Below are 27,402 nucleotides of genomic sequence, written 5' to 3' on the forward strand. Positions count from 1 at the left end.
ACTCTAATCAGGAGTAGATACAAGAAAAGGACTGACTGAGTACTGTGACGAAAAGCAACTTAATTTCACAATATATACATACACCAAATCATAATGTTATACACCATAAACTTATACCATGTTATAGGTCAATTATATCTCAATGAAACTGGGGTAAAAAAAAAAGAGGAGGAGGGGCTTCCCTGGTGGCGCCGTGGTTGAGAGTCCGCCTGCCGATGCAGGGGACACGGGTTCGTGCCCCGGTCTGGGAAGATCCCACATGCCGCGGAGCGGCTGGGCCCATGAGCCATGGCCGCTGAGCCTGCGCGTCCGGAGCCTGTGCTCCGCAACGGGAGAGGCCACAACAGTGAGAGGCCACAACAGTGAGAGGCCCGCGTACGGCAAAAAAAAAAAAAAAAAAAGAGGAGGAGCAACTTACTGAAACCGAAATACGGCAGTTCTATTAAGAATATATACTCTAGTGTTTAAATATCGATACATTATTTTAAAATGTCCTAGCAATATTCAGGGGTATATTTTATAGCTAATTCATCCTAGCAGAGCTGCAGTGCAATGGAAAGCACACAGTCAGAACAACAGCTAAACTGAGCTCTGTAGGCAATGTACTGGTAGAACCTGTTCTAACATTTTCACACTAAATTATCTTGTTTCTGTTATATGTCTGGAACTCTGGAGTTCTCCAATAAGTTCCTAGAATAAAAATCAGCCACTTCAAAATTACCAGTTCAATCACAGAATGACAGTCTTAAAACTGGGAGAATTCTACAGGCAATTTTTAGTACAGGATTCACCTCTACAGGATGTATAGACAGCATGTGCACACAGCGTATAGGATCATCCAGCATCTGCTTGGATCCATCCAGTACCAACGTCTAGTTTAAAACTGCTTGTTGAAAAGCTTAGTTCAAGGATCAATACCATTTCAGATATAACCTGAAAACTAATGTTGCCATTTTACACACAAAGAACTCTTCCATCTTGGCAAACGCTGCCTCTGGTTTTTCACAAATATTTTCACAAATATTTTTATTTGTTGTAATTTAAACCCCAACTGCTACTGATAAAGACTATGGGTGGGCCTCCCTGGTGGCGCAGTGGTTGAGAGTCCGCCTGCCGATGCAGGGGATACGGGTTCGTGCCCCGGTCTGGGAGGATCCCATATGCCGCGGAGCGGCTGGGCCCGTGAGCCGTGGCCGCTGGGCCTGCGCGTCCGGAGCCTGTGCTCCGCAACGGGAGAGGCCACAACAGTGAGAGGCCCGCATACCACAAAAAGAAAAAAAAAAAAAAAAAAAAAAAGACTATGGGCATCTTACAGTAATATATTAACTTTAAGTTTGTGTAAGATTGTGCGTACAAATTTTAAAAACACACACTAAAACGTGTAAAAGAAAAGAAAATATACCGGTTGCCTAGCCTAGCTAACAGTGTTACTACGATAGAGCAATTAAATGTGGTCCTGAACTTCCTAGCAGCTAAGGCCAAAGGAGATACTAGTTACAGTGGTCTCATTACCAGATCTTAAAAAGTATTAAAACGGAACAACAGACAAACAGAGACTCATTAGTTCTTTAAAGGCAGAAGACTCCCTTCGAGTTTTTGATATTGATATTGCAAAGATCTGAGTCCCTATACAGGGGCCGTGGACCACATAACATATAGTACAATTTAACAACATGCAGAAACATTCTTCAGGTAGCATTCCTCCCATCCTCTCCAGCCTCAGGTAACCACAAAGGTACTTTCTGTCTCTTCAGACGTATATATTTTGGGCATTTCACATAAATGGAATCACACAATTTGTGGTCTCTTGTGTTTGCCTTCTCTCACTTAGATATTAGGTATGAGATATCTTAGATATCTCACTATTTTCAAGGTTCATCCATGGTACTGCATCTATCAGTACTTCATTCCTTTTTGCAGCTGAATAATATTTCATGTACGGATGGGCTACACTTTAGTTATCCATCCATCAGCTCGGGGACATTAGGTTGTTTCCACTTTTTAGCTTTTATGAATAATGCTGCTATGAACATTTGTGCACATGGCTTTGTGTGGGCATATATTTGTATTTCTGTTAAGTATATACCAAGGAGTGAACTTCCTGGGTCACACAGCAATGTATGTTTAACCTTTTGAGGAACTGTTTTCCATTCTCTGCAGTAATATGTGAAGGTTCCAATTCCAGACCGCTCATTTTTTAGTCACTACTCCAACTCCCCTTAGAGAGGAAAAGCCTTTTGCCACCTGTGGAACCTGAATCACACCTCATATCTCAGATAACTGAACTCAGAACTGGATTGCAGCATGACCCAAACTATTCTCAACCCCCAGCTCTAGATGACACAGGACAGTGGAAGACTCAAGTGGACCTTTTATATCTATTAATCTAGCTCCCAGATGGGGCTCCCACAATTTTTCAGGTTAGGTACCCATATATGTGAACCCTGACAGCCCACTAATAAGGAGGTAAGGGCATCCCCATGGTTCAGGCCACACACCCACTAACTAGTAATTTTTCACTTTTTCTTTGTTCTATGTTGTAAGTCAGAGTTTCAAAGTATGGTCCAGGGGCTCCTGCAAAGCTCAAGACTCTTTTGGTGGTCCAAGGCCAAAACTTTTTCATAACAATACTAAGATGCTGCCTGCCTTTTTAAAAAAATTCTTTCACAAGTGTATAAGATTAAATGCAGAAGGTGATATGAGAATATGGTTGTTATCTATTAAGCCATACATTAAAGATATCTGCCAACATGTAAAACAATGTCACTTTCTCACTATGTTTTGTTTTGGAAAATATAGTTATTTTTCATGAAAATATTATTATTTATGATAACATACAGTGAGTTTACTTTTAAATCAATTTTTTAAATTCTTTCAATTCTCAATTTTAATTTCTGAAGGGTAAACATCAATAGATATGACCATCATAAATAGAAGTTCTTTGGGGTCCTCAGTAATTTTTAAAGGAGTAAAGGGATCTTAAAACCAAAAAGTTTGAGAACTACTGCTATAAGTAAAAGTGGTATTTTTATAATTAGCCTTTAAAATAATTTGTTTTAAAATTCAAACACAAATGTAACTCCAAAGCCCCACATTACATTAATTCAACAAGTTTATTTAACGTCTATCATGTATATACAAAGTATTATGCTGCCATACTGCAGTGTTCCTGTTTATTTCACTAATCACCACAATAAATGAAGGAAAAGGGTGTGCTCACATAGTAAAATCATGGCATATTTCACTGTATTCAAATACACAGATCCATTTTTGCAAGTACTGCGACTACTTTGCCATCTTGTGTTCAGTAAAGAAACTGCATATTGTTTTCATTATTTTACGTCTGATGTTTATCTAGTTCTAACAACTGCTGAGAAAAGGGTGTTAAAATACACAATGGTTATGGATTTGAATTTTTCCTTTCAATTCTATTAATGTTTGCTTCATGTTTTTTTTTTTTTTTTTTTTTTTTTTTTTGCGGTACGCGGGCCTCTCACTGTTGTGGCCTCTCCCGTTGCGGAGCACAGGCTCCGGACGCGCAGGCTCAGCGGCCATGGCTCACGGGCCCAGCCACTCCGCAGCATGTGGGATCTTCCCGGGATCTTCCTGGACTGGGGCACGAACCCATGTACCCTGCATCAGCAGGCGGACCCTCAACCACTGTGCCACAGGGAAGCCCTGCTTCATGTATTTTGAATCTTTGTTATCAGGCATGAACAGTCTTCCTAATGACCCTTTCAACATTATAAAATGTCTTTATCTCTAGTAAGAGGCTTTTCTTTGGTAATAGTTTTTTATCTGCTATTAATATAGCCCTTTTTTTTTTTTTTTTTTTTTTTTTTGGCCATGCCATGTGCCTTGCGGGATCTTAATTCCCCGACCAAGGATTGAACCCAGGCCCAGGGCAGGGAAAGCACCAAGTCCTAACCACTGGACCAACAGGGAATTCCCTATATTTACTATTTAGATAGTATACTTTTTCCTACACATTTATTTTCAACCTGTGTCTTTATATTTAAAGTGTATCTCTCACAGATACCACGTAGTTAGGTCTTGATACATATACACACAGAAAATCTCTTATCTTTCAATTAGAATAACTAGTCCATTTACACTTAAATTAGTTACTGATGTGATTGAACTCAGAGCTACCATCTTATTAGTCTCCCTCCTCAGCCCCAAGTTTTCTTTTTTCTTTTTTTTTCCTCCAAGTTTTCTGTTTGTGTCTCTATTCCTCTTTCTCTGACTTCTTTTGGGCTAACCAAATATTTTTTGAGAATTTCATTTTATTTTATCTATTGGCTTTTTAGTATACCTATCTGCATTATATTTTAAGTGACTGTTCTAGGGGTTACAATATATATCCCTAAGTTTAACCAGTTTACTTGAGTTAATGTTGTACCGCTTCATATGTAATGTAAGAACAATTTACCACCCTCCATCCCTGATACTTTATGTAACCCCACAATACAATGTTATAGTTTTGCTTTAGAAAGTCATGTATTTTTTAAAAGAGGAAAAAAAGTAATCCTGTCTCTTTCCTCACATATTTACTATTTCCTAAACATCTGAGTTTCCATCTGGTATCATTACCCTTTAACCTGATGGATTTCCTTTAGAACTCCTTGTAGTATAGGTCTGCTGATACTAAATTCATAGTTTTCATTTATCCAAAAAAGTCTTTATTTCATCTGCATCCTTAAAGTATCTTTAATGATATAGAATTCAGAGTTGATGGTGTTATTTTATTCTCCTCAGCAGTCCTTCTTATAGCATCCAGGTGTTTTACTTCTGGCTGTTCTCAAGATTTTATCTTTGGCTTTCAGCAGTCTGAATATCATGTGTCCCTATGTGATTTCCTTTGCATTGATCATGTGTGGATTTGCTAAGCTTTTGAATTGACAATTTTATGTCTTTCACCAAATTTGGAAAATTTTTGGCCAGTATTTCTTCAAATATTTTTCTGTTCCATTCTGCCATTCCTCTCCTTCTGGAATTCCAAATAAATATATATTAGACATTTTAATTTTATCCCAGAGGTCCCTGAGCCTCCATTCATTTTACTTTGGGTCATTTTCCTCTCTGTTCTACAGATAATTTCTATTAATCTATCCGCAAGTTCACTAAGCTTCCTTTTTATTAGGTCCAGTTTGCTATTAGGCCCATTTGGTAAAATGTTTTACTTCATATATTGTTATTTCTCAGTTGTACATTCCCATTTTTTATAGTCTCCTATTTGTTGATTCATTATGAACAATGATGAGATTTCCTATTTGTTCATTCATTATATACCTATGTTTCTCTACTTCCTTGAGTATTGCTGTAATAGGTGCTTTAAAATCCTTGTGAACTAAATTCAACATCTGGATCATTTCCGGGTCAGTCTCTAATAACTGCCTTTTCTCTTGAGCATGTCTAGAAACTTTGGATTATATTCTGGCCACTGTAAATAGTATGTTGTAGAAATTCTGGATTCTGTTACATTCCTCCAAAGAGTACTGACTGTTTTAGTAGGCAATTAACTTGACTGGACTTAAACTCTAAACTCTGTTTCCCCTTTGGCAGAATGAAAACTAAAACCTCTGTTCAATCCTTTTAGCCTTAGTTAGGCTGCCTAGAGTTTGTCCGTATGCAAGATTTAGACAGTTTATATCCCTCTCTGGATCTCTTTTTCCGGATTTTCTTCATTTTTCAGTTAGTACAAATGCCCCAAACTCGGTCATCTAGTTCTTCAGGCCAGCCAAATCCTGTCATCTAGTTCTTCAACTCAAGACTGGGCGTCTCCATCTGAATTTTAGCCACTGTTCACAGTACCAACTTGGGCATGACTTCAAGTCAAATGCCACAGGAAATGGCAATTCACCCAGTGACAGTTCCTTCTTCTAAATATAGATGACCCTTACCCTCTAGTTTCTGTCTGCTTTTGGTTGCTCACCAGTGTTTTTAGATAGTTTTTTTTTTTTAGTATGTTGTCCTCAATTTATACTCAGTATTTGCTGGAGTTTTAGTCCAAAAGGAGTTAGTTAATCAGTTACACCTAAGAGCAGAATTCTGCCTAATATTTTAGAAAACTAGGCAATTATCTTGCTAATTTCAATAGAGACAAATGGAAAAGATATTAATGAAAGATAAATGGATTTTATAATGATTTAAAGTAAATGTGGCCTTGGTATTTAAGAATAATATAATAGAATGTAGGCTTGCAAGGTGTTGGATAATAGAGTATCTCAGGACTTTGGGATTAAAAGCACACATTTGCCTCTCACATTCCTGCAATCTTCCTAATGACTACAAAGAATAAATAAGACATAAAACCACAGAGACACAGAAATCAGAAGAGGACATGAGTGCAGTAAAGTTTTGGAAGACTGAAAGCCAAATGATAAGCAATAATTTACTTAGCAGAGTGAAGAAAGGTGAAATAAGGCCTATGTGTCAATTGGAGGGGAACCTATAAAAAAGCCAGTATGTGCAGCAGAACCCCCAAAAGGTGCAGTAATCAGTAATCCAGGTAGTTCTGAAAGTGAGGGTGCAGGAGGCAACCAAGTAATAAGCCCCTTTCCCAACCCACAAGAAGTGTAGGTTTACTCTCCAGAGACCAGGAACCACAGACACGTTATACTCAGGGAAGCGGCAATTAGTGGAGGAGGGGCTTGAACTAAAAATGAGAAGTAGAAGTCTACGTGTCAGAACACTAAGATCCACCTCCTACCACCCATCGCAGCAGAACAGTTACTTGCAGGTGATTGGAAGACTGTAGCCTAAAAGCAAAGATTTCCATATAGTAGGCTGGGGATCCCTGCCACTGCCCCCAGTCAATTCATAGAAAAATGTTCTGCCCATACTCGTGGGACTTCCATTCACCCTTCTGGGCCATCACTCTCACCATGAAGAGGCAGAACGTTTGACAAGAGTCTCTAAAATTAAAATTAGTATCTTAAGTACTTATTAATTGCCAAGTTCTGGTGCAGTTTTTAAGAGGAAACAACAAAAAAAGACTAGAAATGAGACAAGCGCTACCTCAGAGAAATGAGAACCAGACAGCAACTGTCCTGAATATAACTTCGAGCTTCAAACTGCACCAAATGACTTCAATGATGGCCAGTCTAATTAACAAAAGAGCTAAAAGAATCTGGTCTGAATGCCTCAGTTTGCCCAGGAAAATTTAAATGGAATGTAATAAAGGCCTCCAAGCACTTCAGAAGGTTGACTGGCCATAATTATCAAAGGTCATCTTATGTTACATTATTAGTATTAGGAAAAAGAGCTGTGACATTTAACAGTTTCATTAAAAGGAAACTGACCTGTAAAAGCATGAAAAATTAACCAACGGTCTGAGCAGTCAGTTACACTCTGAGTATTTTGAAAAAAATCCACAAACTTCTCCTAGAAAGAATAATGACCAAACATTACTAGCACCAGACACCTTACTATTCTTAAACTGGATTTACAACTTACACCAGTAATAAACAAGACACTGTATCTCTAAAAGATCAGTTTTCCAACTACCCCACTCTTTCCTATACCGTGGGATCATTTCCCTCTGTTTGCCTGTGCCTTAGGGCTACCAATGAGAGCTACCAACACTGAACTGCCTTGCTATTAGTTACCTGGAAAAAAACCCCAAATATGTCCTTAAGCTTTGAGTTATTTCCTATTTTCCAAAACAAGCCAGCTGCAAAGATTAATTAAGATGTAATGATGGGGAATTCCCTGGCAGTCCAGTGGTTAGGACTCTGCGATTTCACTGCTGAGGGCCCAGGTTCATTCTCTGGTCGGGGAACTAAGATCTGCAAGCTGAGCGGCATGGCTGGGAAAAGAAAAAAAAACAAAGGTGCAATGATGAACTTAAGAAGTAGAAAGCCCCAAGAAAAAATTGCTCCCACCCTTAACAAAAAGAAAAAAGCCAGATAATCCAAAAACACTGTTAAGTTTTTTTTGAGGATTTTTTTTATATATAAATTGATTTATTTTATTTATTTGTTTTTGGCTGTGTTGGGTCTTCCTTGCCACGCGCAGACTTTCTCTAGTTGCCACGAGCTGGGGCTACTCTTCTTTGTGGTGCACGGGCTTCTCATTGCGGTGGCTTCTCTTGTTGCGGAGCACGGGCTCTAGGCACGTGGGCTTCCGTAGCTGCGTAGCATGTGGGATCTTCCCGGACCAGGGCTCGAACCCGTGTCCCCTGCATTGGCAGGCGGATTCTTAAACACTGCGCCACCAGTGAAGTCCCAAAACGCTGCAAGTTTCTGAGTCCATCAGTGAGGTGACGTGGTAAGGCAACCAAATACCTAAATTCCACAGGGTGACAAGCCCCTCTGAGGAAATGGGACATATGAACCAACTTCACCTTTGACAGAGCACAGGCAAAAGAGATGTTGCTATAAAACAACTGAAATTTTAACAAACTCTTTTAGGGCCCAGTGTGCACTAGTGCCAATTTAGAAGGCTAAGAGGCTCACATACAAAGGGATTCTGCATCCAGTCAATTCTTTTTTCATAGTCTTGCACCTCATGAGATGCTCATGGGAGATAGCGTGAGCAGGGCAGACCTGAGAAAGGTCCATAGGTGGCCCAGGTGTGTAGTACCTGCTCCAAGACTTGAGGGTAGAGTGGGAGTACCAAGAAAAGGCCATCTATACTTTGGGCCTGCAGGAGTACAAGGTGGGGATCAGCTACTGCTGAGGAAGGAGCAAGAAATTCACCCATGTTGCAGATCAACCCTGACACGCGGCAAACGCAGTCTGTTGCTGGGAAGGGCTAGTAAGGCCTCCCACCCTCAAGTCCCTGCACTGATATCAGGCAAAGGTTAGCTGCTGCTGGATAGGGCAGGAAACACACATCCTCCTTCACTCTGCACTGACATGAGGCAAATGGAAGCTAAGTACTAGAGGAGGGACAGAAAGCCCACTCAGGCCGAGATCCTACACTGATATGAAACAGATGACTTCTAGGACTGGAAGGCAGGCAGAGTAATTGCTCACACCCCATGCCCTCTGCCCTGTCCTCCTCCTCCCCTACTGACATAAGGCAAAGTTCAGCTGCCATGGGCAAGAAATCTGCCTGCATTCTAAACCCTGCACTGAGTAAGAGGCAGTGGGAAAGTGACAGGATCGCTGAGAAAGCTCAGCCCATGGGGCTCAGGTAACAGGACCTGCCTAAGACTGAGGCTGAAACAGGAAAACTGCAAAACCCCTTCTACCACCACAAGACTTACATCAAACAACAAGTAAGAGCAGTCTGCCAGTGGGAGCGGGGCAAGAACATGGTGAGAGACCCTACGCAAGCATACAGGGCAAGCTGTCAGCTAAGAAGAGCAGAATAGGGACAATGAAAAAACCCTCCAACACTAAGGCCCCGCATCAAAAACAAGGCAGTAGTCACCTACTGTTGGAGGAATCTGAAGTCAGTGGTGCACCAATGATAACAATAACAACCACCCCAAACCCAGATCAACTACTAACTAAGCTGACTCAACCTAATTGCCAGAAAAAGTGTACCATTTCTTTTTTTTTTTTCCCTTCTGTTAAAGAAAGGCAGACTGCCACATGCCGCAGCCCATTTGGATGTGTGTGGAGTACTAGAAGCTTGACTACCCTACGTTCTCCTACAAATGACCTTGAGAGCTTGTTTGCAGGTTCTAGTAGGGGAGCGCAGCTACTCATATACCCTTGACGGAAGAACAGTCCCCCTCTATCGGGCAAGGTCATCCTCTTCAACCAAGCATGCAGCTTCAAGAGGGACGCACATGGAGTGGTGAGGGAGAAAGGGGAGACCCGCCTAGCCATCCAGATCAGCCAAATCAATCCTGGTGATCAATGGGGTGACAGATGTCTCAGCCAGATCACCCTCACATCCAAAAGTGTACCATCTCTGAGTATAAACACCTCAAGTTCTACTGTTCATCTATATTCAATGTGTAACACACAATCAAAAAATTGTAAGACACGTTTTTCAAAATGATAAAACCCACTGTCAACAGAGAAAAACAGCAATACAACCAGACTTAGAGATAGTGCATATACTGGAACTTATAGGACAGAGACATTAAAATAACTCTAATTAATATATTAAAAGATCTAGTAGAAAATAAGGCTGACACTTAAGAAATAGGAAATTTCAGCACAGAGATGAAAGCTATACAAAGAAGCCTAATGAAAACACTAAAAATGAAAAACATGATTATCAGAATGAACAATTCCTCTGATGAGTTAATCAGCAGACTAGACACAATAGAGGAAAAAATAAGTAAACTTGTAGAAAAGTCGACAAAAATGATCAAACTGAAACACAAAGAAAAAAATGAGTGAAAAAACAGAATGGTGCATCTAAGAGCTGTGGGACAATACAGGCTAACATATATGGAACTGGAATCCCAAAAGAAGAGTAGAAGTATTTGAAGAGATAATGGCCCAAAACTTCCTAAAATTAATTTAGAGAACCCCAAGCAGAAAAAATAAAAGGAAAACCACATCATAGTCAAACTGCTGAAAAGCAAAGTAAAATTTTAAAGGCAGTCAGAGAAGAAAGAAGCCTTACATTCTACAGGAAAACAGTTAAGAATGACAACAAGGGCTTCCCTGGTGGCGCAGTGGTTGAGAGTCCGCCTGCCGATGCAGGGGACATGGGTTCGTGCCCCGGTCTGGGAGGATCCCACGTGCCGCGGACCGGCTGGGCCCGTGAGCCGTGGTAACTGAGCCTGCGCGTCCGGAGCCTGTGCTCCGCAACGGGAGAGGCCACAACAGTGGTGAGAGGCCCGCTTACCGTAAAAAAAAAAAAAAAAAAAAAAAAAAAAAAAGAATGACAACAGAGTTCTCATCTATGCAAACTAGAAGATGGAGAGATATTTTTAAAGCGCTGAGGAAAATAAACTGTCAACCTAGAATTTTATACCCAATTACAACATATGCTCAAAATGAAGGCAAAATAAAGATGTTTTCAGATGAACAAAAGCTGAGAATTCATTGCCAGCAAATCTGTAGTGCAAGAAATGTGAAAGTCAGTTCTTTAAGGGAAATCTGGATCAACACAAAGAAATACCAAGCACTGAAAATGGTAAAAATGTGGGTATTTTTTTTTATTTTCTTAATCTCTTTAAAAGATAAGTGACTGTCTAAAGCAAAAATAGTAACATGTCGCAGGATTTATAGCATATGCAGAATGAATAACAATAATAGCACAAGACACTGGAGAAGGAAATGGAAGTATATTCTTACACTGTATGTAAAATGGTATAATATTATTTGAAGGTAGACTGTGATAAATTAAAATTGTGTATCATAAACCCTTACAGCAATGACTAAAACAAAGATGACAAAAAGGTATAAAGAATAAGTTAATAGTGAAGATAAAATGGATTCATTAAAATATAATGATGACTATGTCGACAATGGGTGAATCTAGCCATGCAAAGGGTTTCTAGAGTTCACTGCATCACTTTTGCAACTTTTTTTGAAAGTCTGAAGCTTTTTCAAAATAAAAGGTTTAATTGAAAATATTAATGGCAAAAAATGGCTCTGAAGAAATCTCCAATATTTACTTAACCCCTACAGTGTGCAAAGTCTGCAAAAGGAAATATGAAGCTGTACAAAGGAGAGAGAACATAGGATACCCATCAGGCTGCAGCTCACATTCTATGAGCTCAAAAATGAATAACTGACCAAGAGTATATATCAGAAAACTGTCCAGAAATAACAAACTTTTTGATTAAGGAATTGATATATTCCCTAACTCTAAGAGCCAATAACCTGGAAACGGCAAAAATGAAAGTCTCTCAACTGGTCACTATTTTGTGAAATCATTAAAATATCCCTACCATATGTGGTTTAAAAGTCCTACATGTGATTCAAAGGATATTTACTGAACACTGCCCATGAGCCATGCCCTGTACTAGATGCTAGGGGTAGGGAGAGAAGCTGCATATTAATACCCTGAAACTTAATTTAAATAAAAAGACAAAAATAGAAGAAATGGCCCAAAAACATTATAGATGTTCTAACAGAGGACATACATCAAATACTGAGTAAGAAAGTCCAGGGGAAGAAGAAAAGTCAAAAGAGGACCAGAAAAAATGAGGAGACTGAAAGGAAGAAGCTGTTGGAAGAAAGAAAGGAAAGCACTGAGGGTGTTTCAACAATGTAGGATAAACAACTACCTGAGGTCACAGAAGACACTGGAGAGGACTGATAAAGAGCACATAAAGGGTCAAGCCTTAGAAAAGAGTGTGCCTTAGAAAGAATGACGTCTTTGACTTTCCAATACAAGAAACTGAGAAGAAAGAATACAGGTATCACTAACTTGAAGTTCCTCATATTCACAGTGAACACCTATGTGTTGCACTTGGGCTCTTTCTCTCACACGATCACACCACCCAGACTTCGCACGTGCTTTTTCCGGAACCTGTAATATTGTTCCCCTTCCTCTCTGCCTGGTTAATGCCCATTTACCTTTCATCTCTACTCAGTCTCCTGGAATCTTCACTCTTAGCACAGCAGACCTCTCCTTCACACTACTCCTCAGACTTGAGTAGCACTTTGTGTTCCCTGCCAGATTGTGAATGCCATGAGCAGGGGCCAGCTCTGTTTTAAATTTCCATGTCACTCCCCAGAACCTGGTATCGTGCATGAAACATAGCAGACCCTAAGAAATACTGATTAAACGAGTGAACCAATATAGAGAAAGAGAAAGTTAAAACCTATAGTCTCTATTTTTTATGAATGACAACTACACACAAAGTCACACAGAAAGCAAAAGCTGTATTTCATTAAATTACTAAAAATAAAAATTGTCTTAGAAGGCTATCCTGTATGACTGTTAATTAGCAATGCTATTTAGCACAAGGGAAGAGCTACAAGTAATAGGCACTCCATCGTAATTTCATAATAAATTAATTCATGAATGGCACTCAAATTGAGTTATACATAAAGGCTAAGCCAGGATCCAATCTAGAGTTGAATATGATAAAACAGGAAGCAGTACGGTGTAGTTTAAGCATAACAGCTTAGAATCAGGTTGCCTAGGTTAAAATACTGGCTCTGCTCTCATCAGCTATGGCTTTGGCAAGTTACTCTATGCTCTGCAGTGGGCATTAATGTTTTCCCTACCCAGCGTCCACTCCCCTTACAGCAACAGCAGCAGTTTTTCTTCAAGGAGTCACATCCTCCTCCCTGACTCTTCAGTGTGGCCCCTCTCTAGGCTACAGGATGAACTTGTGACTTAGGTTTAAGTGATTAAGTACACCATTTCCCCCTAAATAGAACTACAATTCCAGCAACGAGAACATGATCAAAACTGTGCCAATCAGGGCCAATTCCAAGACTTTTCTTTTAGCTATTAGATAAAAGGAAGAGAACCTGAAAATAACTGGGGTTACAGTTGCTGTGGTCATCTTGCTGCTGCTATGAAGAGTTAGTCCTAAAATGGAGCAAGCCCAGAAGGGAAACTGACAGACAGTGTGAAAGCAGATCCTGAGGACACCACATGAGCCCCTGTACCAATCCTCACCTCAAGTCAGCTCCACCTGCAACTTTTTAGCCTTCTGCTTAAACCAAGTTAGGCTGGAGTTTCTGCCACTTACATCCATGAGTCCCCACTAATACACTTTCTCAGCTGCAGTTTCATCATTTGGAAAGTGAGGATTTGCTAAGCTTCTGTGCCCTCATCCGTGAAGCAGAATACCTACTTCATAGGTTTGTTGGGAAAACACTTAGCACCTAGCACAGATCTCACACATCATCAACCTGCTGAGATGTTTAAAAACAGAAAACACTTCTTATAAAGAATACTGAGCTATATATGTGATTTTAATTAAAAATCTGAGAATTATGTGACTGGGTAATAAGTTTAAGTGAGCAAAAACCTCTGGTAAAAAGATAATGGCAACAGCTAAAATGTAAATTGGGATAAAAATCCCAACACTGAGTTTCCTGCTACCAGGTAATTCAGACATTAACTAAGACTATAACAAGAGTTACTGCAAGCAAATTATCACCACACAAGTATAGATGCCAATGTTGAAGAAGAGAAATTAAAACTCTCACCTCCCCAGTAACACCAAGAGTAGAAATCAGTGAATAGAAAATGGACAAGGAACAGAGAAAATCAAAGCCAAAAGTTAAGACTGATAAACTTCCAGTAAGACTGATGAAGAAAAAAACAAAAAAACCAAAGACTATCAATATTAGGAATGAAAAAGGGTCTATCACTATAGAACCTAAAGACATTAAAGAGATAATAAGAGAATGTTATAAACAACTTTATGCCAATATGGTAAATAACAGAGATGAAATTAACAAATATACTGAGAAACGTAACTTATAAAAACTGACACAAGAAAAAGAGAAAATCTGAATTGCCCTATAAATTTCTTTAAAATTGAATTTGTAATCAAAAACTTTCTTACAGGGCTTCCCTGGTGGCACAGTGGTTGAGAGCCCGCCTGCCGACGCAGGGGACACGGGTTCGTGCCCCGGTCCAGGAAGATCCCACATGCCGCGGAGCGGCTGGGCCCGTGAGCCATGGCTGTTGAGCCTGCGCGTCCAGAGCCTGTGCTCCGCAACGGGAGAGGCCACAACAGCGCGAGGCCCACATACCGCAAAAAAAAAAAAAAAAAACCTTTCTTACAAAGGAAATTTCTAAATGTTGGCTGAAGTCTGTAAACCACTGTGTCAATCAAGCAAAACACCTGAGGGTTAGATGAGGCCCTCCCCCACCCCCAGCCCTCGCCCAGAACACCAGTTTTTTCCCCTCTAGTGGATTTTTAGTGAATGGAAGGGTGGTACAGAGAGAGGAAGAGTCAAAAAAACGAAAGAAGAGATTGAATAACAATTAAGGAGATAAAGACGGAGTAAAAGAAATCGAATGGTCTCACATGTCAGTAGGACAGAATAAAATCAACAGACTAGATTACCTGCATTAATGGTGTATAACAGGCAACCTGAGAACCTACAGATTAGATTAGAAATGGATGAATAAAGGGAAATAGACCTGAAAAAATGTTGGCTTGTATTTCCTAAACAAGCAAGTGATAGCAGAAGGGAGTTGTTCGAGAATCTGCAAACTGTCAAGAAGCAAGTAAGGAGGCTGTTACACAAAGCAGACAATGTACAGAACAGTTGAGCTAACTGGAATAACAATACAGTATTGTTTAGAGGTGCTCTATATTACTGTAATAATACCTTCTACTGTATATTAAAGCATTAGTTCCAAACTTGAAAAACTGCTTCTAGAAGAAAATTTTCAGATAGAAAAAGTTTCTCAGCTAGAGACAAATACTACAGTTTCTCAAAACAGCATTGAAGCAGGGAGCTAAGGAAACCTGGAGAGAAGAACTTGGTGTTAAAAAAAGTCAGCTCTCTTCTTGGTGGGTTTGAATCTGACCTAAAAAGTATAAAACTTATTTTACTTTATTATTACTGAAGTATAAATAAAAGATAACCTAAAGAACTACAGTCAGTTCTCATTACTCTAGGCAGTTACGTTCTACAAACTCACTTCAAACACTGAATTAGCCAACATTGAACCACTGCTCCTAAGGGAACATATTAATACAAGGTGAGGTTCCTGTAAGCTTCTGGTCACATTTTTGTCAACCAATCAAAACATGACCTTGTTTAATGTATGTTCTGCTTGACATCTTACTCAATACACACTGTAGATTCATGAACGCTGAATTCACAGCCAACAGCACTATGACTCATGGCTGAGCAAAGTTCATCTAACAGATATTTTCTCTAGAAGGCACGTGACCGCATTCTTGGGACAGCACTTCAGCACTCTCCTTGCGGGGCGGGGGGCAGGTATACAGTGAAATCACCAACGAAAAGCACAGGATGTGAAAAATGTCGCACTAAGAAAACGGCAAAAAAGACACTTGTTCCTGTAAGAGAGCTGGAACAAGAAGGCAGAGCGTTGCCTTGTCGGACCTCGGCTAGGAACATGTGCTCGGGCAGCAGCAATTTTTCACTGCACTGTGCACATCTTCAAATTACTATGAAAGCACTATGCGTGCTGATTTGGGGGTTACAAATAAATGTTAGTGAGTAGGCCAATTTGAAACCCAGGAATAATGAGGATTGATGCACTCAAAAATTCACACTACTGTCATGTGAGTAAATGTTTTTAAAGTTTACTGTAAATGGACCTAGAAATCTAGGAAACGGTAATGGAAAAATACCATTTCTTGGAATCAATCTGCCAAGATTTTTTAGTTATTGAAACATGGAAAATACAAACCCATTAAAAGTCACTTTTACAATGGTCTCAAGCAGGCCTCTTCAATTTACTAGCATATGACAATCAGCATTAGAAGAAATCAAAGTATGTTCATTTCTAAGTTATAAATGAAATCCATTAAATCCCACTTGGGGAACTGAATTCACTAAATTTTTTTTTCTTTTTCTTTTTTTGCAGTACGCGGGCCTCTCACTGCTGTGGCCTCTCCCGTTATGGAGCACAGGCTCAGGATGCGCAGGCTCAGCGGCCATGGCTCACGGGCCCAGCCACTAAATGCTTTCCTAGTCTCATTTCAGTTCACTATGCCCACCAGCAGACTACCTTTTCCAAGGCCTTCTCTGTCCCCACATTCAAGCACCTCCAACAGTTCACACTGCCATCAAAATTAAGAACACATTTCTCAGCTTGGCTTTCAAGGTCCTCCCTAATCTGCCCTAACATGCCTTCAGAGTTTTCTTTCTTATAGTTCTCCAACAGGCAGCCTAAGCTCCAGAACATACCTCCAGCTTTTCTGTGTCTAGACCCTTGGTTAGCATTTCCCTCCGCTTGGGTGTACTTCCCCCTCCCTTCCGGTTGAAATCCTGTCCACCCTTTCAAGGCTTATCTCTATCACAAAAGCGTCTCTGATTTTCCTAACCCGCATGTCTCCCTCCCTGCAATCTGACATCACTTTCTTTATAGCCCTCGTAGGGCACTTCACTCAGACTTGTCTAGCAGTTATTTATCTTCTCCTCCTAGAGTGGAGGGTCCCAGGGCAGGGCCTAAATCAAATGTTTCTTTATTAAAATTAAAAACCAAACTCTGTCAAAAGGGAAAAAAAAAAGACACATCTTACTTTGCAGTCGGCGGGGGAAAGCCTAATTATTAGTAGGGTAGAATACATTCTCCAACAGAAACTTTAAAAGAATTTATCCTTAAATCAACATCCTTACCAGAAGAGTATCATCCATTCAAATCATTACAGGAGATATGTAACTGGGAGCAACATGTATTACTTTTCAAACATAGCAAACCCGTCCCTGACCTCCATCAGTACATCAAATGAATACTAAAGTATGACTGTATTGTAACGATGCCTCATTTATCTAATAGCGCTAGGATGTGAGGGTTCACATGAGAGAGTTTTCTGAAAAGGTGGCTTCCTACTGCAGAAACAGCTCAGACACGCCCGTAGCCTGGACCAGCTGAGAAATCCTCGAGGGAAACTGACCTCCACTTCACCCAGGCCAGCAGAAGACACTTGGGCACAGTGGGGAGGTCATTTTGTGCCAGTTACCTGCACCTGGTAAACAGGTACGCAGCACAGAGAGAAAGCAAGGAGGGTATTAAAAACCCTATCAAATGGCCAAAGGAGCTTTTTGTGTCTGGCAGAATCCTCATTCCAAGTTACTGGTCTATCCAACAGTGTATTTCCCTGAGAAACTTTGAAACGTTGAGCATCTGTTCTTCCGTCTCAGAACAAGCTAAGTCATCCCCTCCTGGAAGATTCCATACCCTCTGCCGCTGAAAAACATTCCACACTCTAATTATATCTATTATGGATTGAACTGTATACCCCCAAATTCATACATTGAAATCCTAACTTGCAATACTTCAGAACATGACCTTATGTGGAGACAGCGTCAATGCAGATGTAATTAGATGAGGTCATATTAGAGTAGGGCAGGCCCCTCCTCCAATATGACCCATGTCCTTATAAAAACAGCAAATTTGGACCCAGACAATCACACAGGAAGAATGCCATATAAAGATGAAGTCAGAGATCAGAGTGATGATACCACAAGCCAAGCAACTCCAAAGATTGCCAGCAGACCACCAGAAGAGAGGCGAGAGGCATGGAACGGATTCTTCTTCAAGCCCAAGGAAGATGTCCTGATCTTAAAGTTCAGCCTCCAGAACTGTGAGATAATACACTTCTGTTGTTTACGCCGCCTGGTTTGTTGAATTCTGTTTGGGTATCCCTAGCAAACTAACAGTGAGACTGGTGTCTTTCCATTTACTATACTACTGATCTACTGTGACAACCACACACCTCTTCAAGTAATCAAATTTCTTAAGAATGACATGTGTTGCACTAGTTCAACAAACACATGCTGATGACCTCTAGGTGCCAGGCACCGAGGACACAGCAGGTGACTGACATGGTCCCTGCCCCCATACAGGTGACAGTGTCATCAGGATAACTGACAACAAACCAAAATTATACAATGATAAAATTACAACTGCGATAACAGCAATAAATGACACACTTCCTTTCTTCTTTAAACTGAGGACAGTGGATATATTGAACCCCGTCTAGATGACTCAAGGACATTGCTATGGAGACCCAGTGCACAGCTGCAAGCCCTTTATTGTTTTTGCTTCTCTCTCAGATACCAGGTTGTAGGACACCATGAGATCTACTTCCATCAACTATCATTCTTTCTCTGCTCACTCTCCCCCCATCTATCCATGTCTAGCCTGGGGCTTCTAATTTGCTGTGGGCTAGAAAATCAGGTAACTCATATTGCTAACAAGCGTGGATTAAGTAATAAAGAGTGCTGCAAGTGAGAACTAAAGATTTGGCTTTAATGTGGGTTTTCTGATTTACTTTAGATTCTCAGAGACATTTTTTCCTATAGAATTCTGTTACACGGCACAAAGGTAGAACATTATCCCATATAAACAAGGTGTTACTGAATAATTTTATTACTTTGGGATTAAATTGCCTGGTAAACACTTGTTTTCTTTCAAAGGGAATACAGTACGGGGATGCTATGTGAACAGTGACTTAGGGAAGAAATACTGCCCTAATTCAGACCCAAATTCAGAATTAGAGAATTTATTGCCCAGTGTAAGGCATATTTTTGTTATCTAATTGCATATCATATCACCAAATAACAGGACCAAGGGGTTGGATAGCATTACAACTGGAAATCCTAGCCAAAATGTTTTACAGTACATAATAAATACCACCTACCTCTTATGCATATCCAACAATCATCTTTTTTGTTGTGTTTTTTAAGTTCTTCTTCAGTTACTTCAATTAATCTTCCTTTTAATCCTGTTAGGTCCTTTCCACTTTTGGTCAGTCGAATCCAATCCATAAGACTTCTGCCCTGTTTCAGAGGGACCTCAAAAAGGAAAAGGGAAGAATTCAACGTGGCTTTTTCCAATAAGCTGCTTTCCCTTCCCCTTCCTGCTGCTGGTCCTCAGGCCACTTCATTATTGATTCCCACTCCAAAAGGTAAGAAAACTCAAATATAACGATTCTAAAAATCTTCTTCAGCTTTAGGAGGTGGTATTAGAATTATAAATGGAACCCTATATAAAGTACCTGAGCCACGAGGCGGGTCTTAGAAAGTCTGGCACACAAATGCGCACCCAAATGGTATCACAGTACAAGGACAGTACTGAACCCAGAGTCAGAAAACAAATTTTGGTCCTGGCTCTATGGCTAACATGTTCTAGTCACTTACCAATTTGGACCAAAATTTCTTTGCCTTAAAAATCAAGGGATTTGAGAGAAGAAAACAGAAACAACTGGCTAAAGCTGATTTTCCGGATTTTGAACGTACACAGAATATTAGAAATCACATGAGATGGTAATATGTTTTCTAAGAATCCACTGAGAAACAAAGGTTATCAAATAATGGAAAATAATAAAACTGTGGCTCCCCATGTTCCTTATAATAATGTCTCTAAACTGTCACACTCTAGGGAAGGGGTTGGCAAACGGGCCTATGCCCGTTTCTGTATAGCCCTTGAGCTACGAGTAATTTCCACCCATGGTGGTGGTGGTGGTGGTGAAGAGACTGAATCCTTATGAAGCCCTCAAAGCCTAAGTTATTTATTACCTGGACTTTGCACAAAACTTTGCTTTCTCCTGCCTAGAGGGTTTAAAAACAGTATGTTTGGGATTTTGTGGGTTTGGGTTTTTTTTACAAAATACATGTTCAAAGCTTTTAGGTAAGAGGTACAATTAGTGTTTTAACCAGTTAAGACACCCTAGTGGAAATTTTTCAAGACATCTAACCTGTATAACTAGTTTGTAACATAGTACCAGGTAACTGTTGAACATAAAAGCAGTCATATCCAAGGAAGTTTATTGCTATTTGTGTCCCCCCAAAATAGACTGAAATCCTAATCCTCAATGTGATGGTACTAGGAAATAGGGCCTCTGGTAGGTGATGAAGTTGTTGGGATTAGTGCCCTTATAAAACAGGCACTAGAGAGTTCCCTCACCCCTTCCACCAAGTAAGGACACTAAAAAGATGGCTACAAACCAGGAATCGGGGTCTCACCAGACACAGAATTGGCCAGTGCATTGATCTTGGACCTCCCAGTCGCCAGAAGTGCGAGAAATAAGTTTCTGTTGTTTATAAGCCACCTATGATATTCGGTTAGAGCAGCCCGCAAGTACTAAAACACACATCTCACTTTCCCGAATCCTATCTATTTTAGATATTCAATTGCCTCCAAAATAACCAAGTTAATAGGTGTGTGGTGCCTTTCCAACTGCCCATTCCTTCTTACCAATCCACATCATCCCATTCTTACCGTCGCTAAAACTCTCTAGGTCTCTCGGTCTTCATAAATGAAGTAAAGTGTGAGAATACATATGACCTTTCCCACCCCAAACCACTTCTTTCACCATTCTATCACCTGCAGCGTAGTTAAAAGTAATCTTCCGGAAATGCCCATCTAAGCTAGGACCCTCCCTCCTTCAGTGGCTCCTCATATTCCTTATAATAATGTCTCTAAATGCCCTCGAGTGGTTTACTAGGCCCTTCATAATCTGGTCATAGTTTACCTCACTAGCTCCACGTTTTAACTTTTGCCCCTTCCCATTCTATGCTTTTAGGTAAATGGGAACTGATTCCGCTCTCTCCCCCGCAGACATTACTTCCTCCAGAAGCCTTTTCTGACCCCGACTCCTTCAAGGTCATAACAGACCGTTACAGTCCCTATGGCATTTATAACTGCCTCTTTACTCGTCTGTGAAGCCTGCGGGACTAAACTCTTTGACAACAGAGATGTTGGGGCCCAGGGCAGGCCATGCAAGAGGAACACTTTGACTGTCCTCGTTGTCTCCCTGAAAGCAGGAAATAAATCTCCCATGTGAAAGGCGCCCTCCCTGTACTGGGAGGTAGAAACACATCCTTCTCACCAGAGATAGGAAATTCAGGGCCAAGAAGCCTGTAAACAAATCTTGTTATTTGTTTACTAATTTACCACCCAAGCCCAAACTTTGCTCAAATTCCTTACCAATTCAGTATCCAGACCTAAGTTTCTTTGTCCCATCAATTCCTCTCAAATGTACTGTCTGTCTAAAAAGTATAAAAGCTGCCTGCTTTGGCCACTCCTTAGTGTAATAGGGAAGAATCTATTACAAGTTAATCACTGAAGGGATGTCGCCTATAAGTTTAAATTATACGTAATGGCCCATCTCTGGGAACCCGGCTATCCGGGCAATGAGCATTAAGCTAAAATACCTTCGTTTAGCTCACAGGAAACATCCCTACCAGGCCCACCTGCGAATGACTGCAGAGAGGAAGAAATTAACACATCCTCTCTGGAGGCTGATGGGGAACAGGGAATGCCTGACTTTACTTCCTCCCCTTCTAGTATAAAAGAAGCCTGAATTCTAACTCAGGCAAGATGGTTCTTTGAGGGATGAGCCCACCAGCTTCTCCATTTGCCAGCTTTTCAAATAAAGTCATTATTCCTTGCCCCAGCAATTCGTCTCCCCCTTATTGGCCTGTCGTGCTGCGAGCAGTACGAGCTTACACTCATAACATTAGATCCCATTTCTACAAGACTTCTGTGCATGCCAATTAAGTTTGTTTCTTTGTCTCCTGCTAATCTGTCTTGTGTCAATTTTGCAGAAATTTCCCCCTCCCCAACAGAGATCACATCTCCATCATATGGTAGGGTCTCAATAAATATGGTATTGAGACCCAAATATGGTAGGGTCTCCATGTCTCTGCTTCTTATTTGTAGAAAAAGCTTCAGTCTCCTAGGCCTCCCCAGAGTTCCAAAGAGCAGAATCAAACAGCTAATGACTACAGAAGTGAGAAAATGCAGAAACCAAGGAAAAGTAGTCCAGCAAGAAAACTACTAACACTTGAACAATAGTCACAGGACTCCTAGTCCCTCCTGAAGAGATACAGAAAACAACATGATGCATATCCTTGAGTTATTTTACGGCAACCAGGACCCTAAGGGATAGAAACTGCTGACCACAAACACAAAGGCCCCAGCCTGGTTGGAACAAGAAGGTTGCAGATTGAGATTTCCAAAATATCACCCTGTTACCTCACCACCAACCAAACAGAAGAATGTCCACAAGCTAGTCATGCTCCCTGGACCCTCACCCCAAATGCTGCCGTTGAAAACGCTTGTCTGAAAGCCATCGGGGAGTCCGGGTGTTCTGAGCACTAGCTGCCCGTTCTCCTTGCTTGGCACCCTGCAAATAAACGCTGCACTTTCCTCCACCACAACCCAGTATCAGGAGATGGCCTTCACTGCGCGTCAGGAAAGCAAACTCAAGTTTGGTTCGGCAACAATTTCACAAGGGGGGAAAAAATCGTCTGAGTTTTCTCTTGAATTGCACAATAGTCGTATTTTATTCCCTTTCTGGACCCAAGGACTCACCCTTTCCATCACCACCTGGGGAAACATCTGTCTTTGCCTCTAAGTTTTCTCCTTTAAATGATACCGAGCACATGGCTGGTAGTTTTAATGGAGAAGGGCGGCAACTCTCATACTCTAATCCAGAGATGCTTCCTTTGAAAAGGCTCTACTATTCAGCCAAGCACTTAGCTTAAGGAGAGAAGCAGGTCAAACACCAAGGAGACGAGGACACACGACTGGATGGCTGCATAATATATGCAGCAATAAGTGAAAAGTCACAGTCAGGGTCACATCACATCAAGCCTACTGGGTCCAAGGCAGCATTTCTTAACCAGTTTTCTTTTCTGTGAAATGGAGAAAACGAAAGCACCCACTTCACAGGATCATTAGAAAGATTAAACAGTTAATACACGTAAAGCACTGAGGTCTTCAGCAAGCACTAAATCTCAGCTTTATGATTATTACAGTTGGGGCTATAGACTTCTGAAAATGTAATGAAAGCTCCAGATCCCTGAACCCATAATTGTGATCTAAAGTCAAACTCCAGGTCCATGTGGAGAACATAGAGAAAGTTGGTGAAGTTCCCAAATGATGTCAATGCTAAGGCTCAAGAGCCCAGAAATGAAAAAGGAGTGGCCTGAGTAGGCGGAAGTCTTGAAAACAAAACATGAAGATGTGGTTATTGAATGAGGAACTAATAATCAACAGAAGCAAGCAACATTCATGTTGCAATAAACACAGGAGACAGTTCTATTAAATTCTGCAAATATAAAACACATTTGTGTTCCACCTGTTGGTAACAGAAGCTACGTGCAACAAAAAGTTAAAGAGTATTATATTAGCTTCAGAGTCAGCAAATGACATCAGTAGAAAAGGCACTGATAAAACAATCAGGTACCAGAGGAAGAGAGAAAGGCAGTGTGACTTGGAGAAGTGTCCGTAAACCTAACTGGAGGTTTGCAGACACTTGTTCTCGCTTCTCCAATCTTCCCTAGCTCCCGGAGTCCCCACCCTTGGCGGGATGATCACTGGTCTCCGTCGCTAGTGCTCAGCCTTTCCTCTCTTCTAGGGAACTCACATCGCTCACAACCCCTTCGGAAAGTGAACAAAAGAACGGAGAGGAGGTTATGTTGAAGGAAGGAAGCTAATACTGAGTTCCTACAATATGGGACGCACAGAGCCTGGCCCTATCATACATCTGAATTTAATTAATGGGAAAAGAGTTGGAAGAAGGGAACTGACAGAACGGGATAAAGGGATGGGAAAGAAAAGGGGCCAGTACGTAAGAGGGAGGGAGGTTAGGAGAGCTCGAGGGCTGGAAACGGCATGGGATCTGAGAGAGATCGCCAGCGAGGGCGGGAGGGAACGAAAGCTAGAGGTGGGGACAGGAGGTGGGAGAGGGTACGGAAGGAGAGAACGGACTGTGCCGGAGCATGAAACGCTGGCGGGAAGTGAGGGCTGCGGCACGAGACCGCCGGAGTCACCCGCTTACCTTGCTACGCCCCCCGGAGGAGACGCGCTGCTGCGAGCTGGCGCCCGGGAAACACTGGGAAGGGACGTTCAGCATCCTGGACTCTTGGCCCGGGCCCTGCCCGGGGTACGCCGCCCGACGGGATAGCTCGGCGCGACCCCTCTAAGGTAACACCTCCGGCTCCGGCTCCGAGGCCGGGCAGAGGCCGAGCCCCCGACCCACTTCCGGGGTCGCCCGGGGTGAGGCGCGCCATGACGCAGCACGTCGAGGACGCGAGGGGCGGAGCCAACGAGACCAACGGAGAGCCGGCGGGGGTGGAATCAGGGCAAAGTACGCATGCTCCGTTCGTCCCGCACCCTGAATTTCAGCACCGCAAAGAGGTGACAGCTATTCCGTGGAAAGATTAAAGGGTGAAGCTGTTCCTAAGCCTTGGTGCTGACTGAATCTGAGAATAAATTCTTGGAGACGCCTGTTAACCCAGAACACAAGTGTCTGCCCATTGTTGAAGCACTACCATCACACTGCTTGAAATATGGAATAAAATAATACAATTAAGGCATTTTGATTTCTCAGAAACTCTCTCTTCTAAGGCACCACGCTGTACAGGAAAGAGAACCTTTAAGAGTTAAGATGTCAAATGCAAACAGTCACTCCTGCTAGGTGAAGAGAACACTTCCCCTTTAAGAACTCTCGCTAATGATTAACGAATGAGTCGCAGAGATTAGTAAAGTCTCTTTCTGCTCCATTCACCCACTCACAAGTTCTTCCTCCTCATCTAACTTCCTCTCTTCCCTGAAAGATAAAGGGGGCTGGGAACTGATGCAGCCTACGTCCAAATGTAGCTCTGAACAGCTAGCCACGTTTAAGAGTCAGATAGGTTTAGTTTGGATGCCACCCCTGCAGTTAATAGATGAGCATCCTTCTGCAGGTTACTTTAGTATCTCAATGCCTCATTTCCCATCTGCATCATGGATTTAGGTTTTAGTAAGAACTAAGTGAGACGTCAAGTGCAAATTACCTAGCACAGTGCCTGGCTAATAGTAGGCACTCAATAAATGTGGCTGTGGCTTTTCATACTATTCTACCATGTTAATAATAGCAGCACAAATACTGTGCAGGTAAACACCAGTCCCTAATGCTCAAGGTCCAGATTGGTGACCTGGTGGGTTTTTTGCATATCTCTTGGGAAACACACATATCCTGAGAGCAGAACTCAGTGAAAGAAGAAGTTTTCAGGAAAAGAAATATAGTTCTAAGTAACTCTCCATCCTCCTGCCATTACTAACTTTTCCTGACTCTGAAACATGGTTTGAACTTGCTCTATTTCAATTCCTTCGTCCTTAAAGTGCCTGGAAATCAATGCTTATATTTCAATTGCTTGCCACTGCAAAGACTGTATTTGAGCTAAAAGAACTTCATGATCATAGTTTACTAGGTTACCTCTCCCATGCAAAGTACTCCTGTTTTCTCTTTCATTAAAAGATGATGTATTCTTCTATAAGTCTATGTTTAAAAAAAAGCTAATCTCTAAAAATTTCTTATTTCACTTCCTATGTGAAAATTGTTACATGAGTATCAGGAGCAGGGAACCACAGCAGCGATGCAAGGTGATGCTGTTGGAGAATGTCTCCTATCTGCCAAACTTCTTAGCTCCCTCGTGGACAGAAATGGAAAAACAATACTGTCAAATTCTGGCTTTTTGTCTCCCCTTTTTTAGACTCCATGTAAGTCACATCCATTTAAATGTTTTGTTTTAATTCGGGGGATCCCTCAATGTAGCACCATAAATACTAAACACCCATGCTATTTTACTACTGGATTTGAGGACAGCAGAAGGGTATTAAAGTAAGAATTACTTGACTCATCATTCATTAAAATCCCTACAATTTAATAGCCCTAACATTGATTCCTAATCTCAGTTATACACAATGATTTACAACATTTTTCACCATCTGCTAGCTAATACATACTAATAATGTGTGATTGGAAACATAAGGGGATTGTCCTCATTATCTAGTAAGATAATATTCATCTGTAACTACAACATCCAATGGGGGTCGGTAGGAATTATCAGATGTTACAAGATTCAGTCTTGAAAATTAAATATTGTCTTTGTTTGAAACGTTTTATTTTCAAAATTATAACTGAAGATAAATTTGTAATTTGATGAAGAGCACCAAATTATCTTTTATAAGCCCCAAATGTTTATAATACAATCAAGGTTCCATTATAAATAAAACCCATTTTTAAATTCCAACATTGAATTATAGTGTAGGGATAAAAAAGGCCAAACTACCATAGTAATTACTAAATAGTTCATTTTATTAATAAGTTATATACAAATAAGTTAATTTAAAAGGATTATGATACATTTGTACACTAATCTAATTTGTACCTACAAGCTTTCAATGTCATCAAAAGTAATCAGATTAATGTTCACAGATCAGCTCCTCAATTTCTTCTTCGCTATCCGAATCTTCATAAAATGAAATTGTGGCTTGAATTGGAAATTTTTTCAGAAGAGCTTCTGCTTCTTGGTATAAGTAATCGTAACACTTTGATTTTGGCCAAAATAGTCTGAAAGAAGCAGACAACATAATATGCTTCATTTTTTTCACATTCAGAATCCTTCTACTCATGAAACGTTCAAATTTCAAAATCTCCATGTATTTAACAACTGATTTATGCATTTAGATAGTTTAAAATGCTATTATCACAGCTTTCACGGAGTCCACCTGACAAAGTATCAATAACTGGTTAATTCCTTTAAATTTTTATCCAAGCTATAAATTGGACCAAACAAATTCACACTAAACCCTTCGTAAGCATGAGGTCAACATTTAACTTACTTCAGGCATTATGGATATATTTATTCTTACAAAATACAGAAGAAGGTTTGTCTTCCAAATTCCTTTGGGAAAAAAAATGAATCCTACCATGACATTAAAAATTGTGACGATAGCCAACTTTATAAAGACGTCAAAACATTATGCATCTTACACATAGGCCGAAATTACCTAGTACTTTGCTTGAAACTCAGACTTAGCTCTTAGTTACACATGGAACCAAAGCAAGTTTAGAAAAGT

The 27,402-nt window shown here is 40.8% G+C and overlaps 1 protein-coding gene across 2 annotated transcripts in view; it reads right to left on the reverse strand.

The window, feature by feature from the left end:
- LOC308625975 (cytochrome b5 reductase 4) overlaps positions 1–24,689 on the reverse strand; it is a 94,318-nt gene extending 69,629 nt beyond the window's left edge. Inside the window, exons 1-2 of one of the 2 annotated variants that reach the window (XM_081250658.1) lie at positions 24,338–24,689; positions 19,190–19,343 (exon numbers count right to left, since the gene is read on the reverse strand). In XM_081250658.1, coding sequence (XP_081106784.1) covers positions 19,190–19,343; positions 24,338–24,412 — 229 coding nt within the window. In that variant the 5' untranslated portion in view covers positions 24,413–24,689. The remainder of the gene's footprint in view (positions 1–19,189; positions 19,344–24,337) is intronic. The other variant, XM_081250657.1, reaches the window with a different exon arrangement.
- Between the last annotated feature and the right edge of the window lie 2,713 nt (positions 24,690–27,402).

Source organism: Mesoplodon bidens (assembly GCF_964165515.1).
Source record: "Mesoplodon bidens genome assembly, chromosome: 12".
In the NCBI taxonomy this organism is placed as follows: Eukaryota; Metazoa; Chordata; class Mammalia; order Artiodactyla; family Ziphiidae; genus Mesoplodon; species Mesoplodon bidens.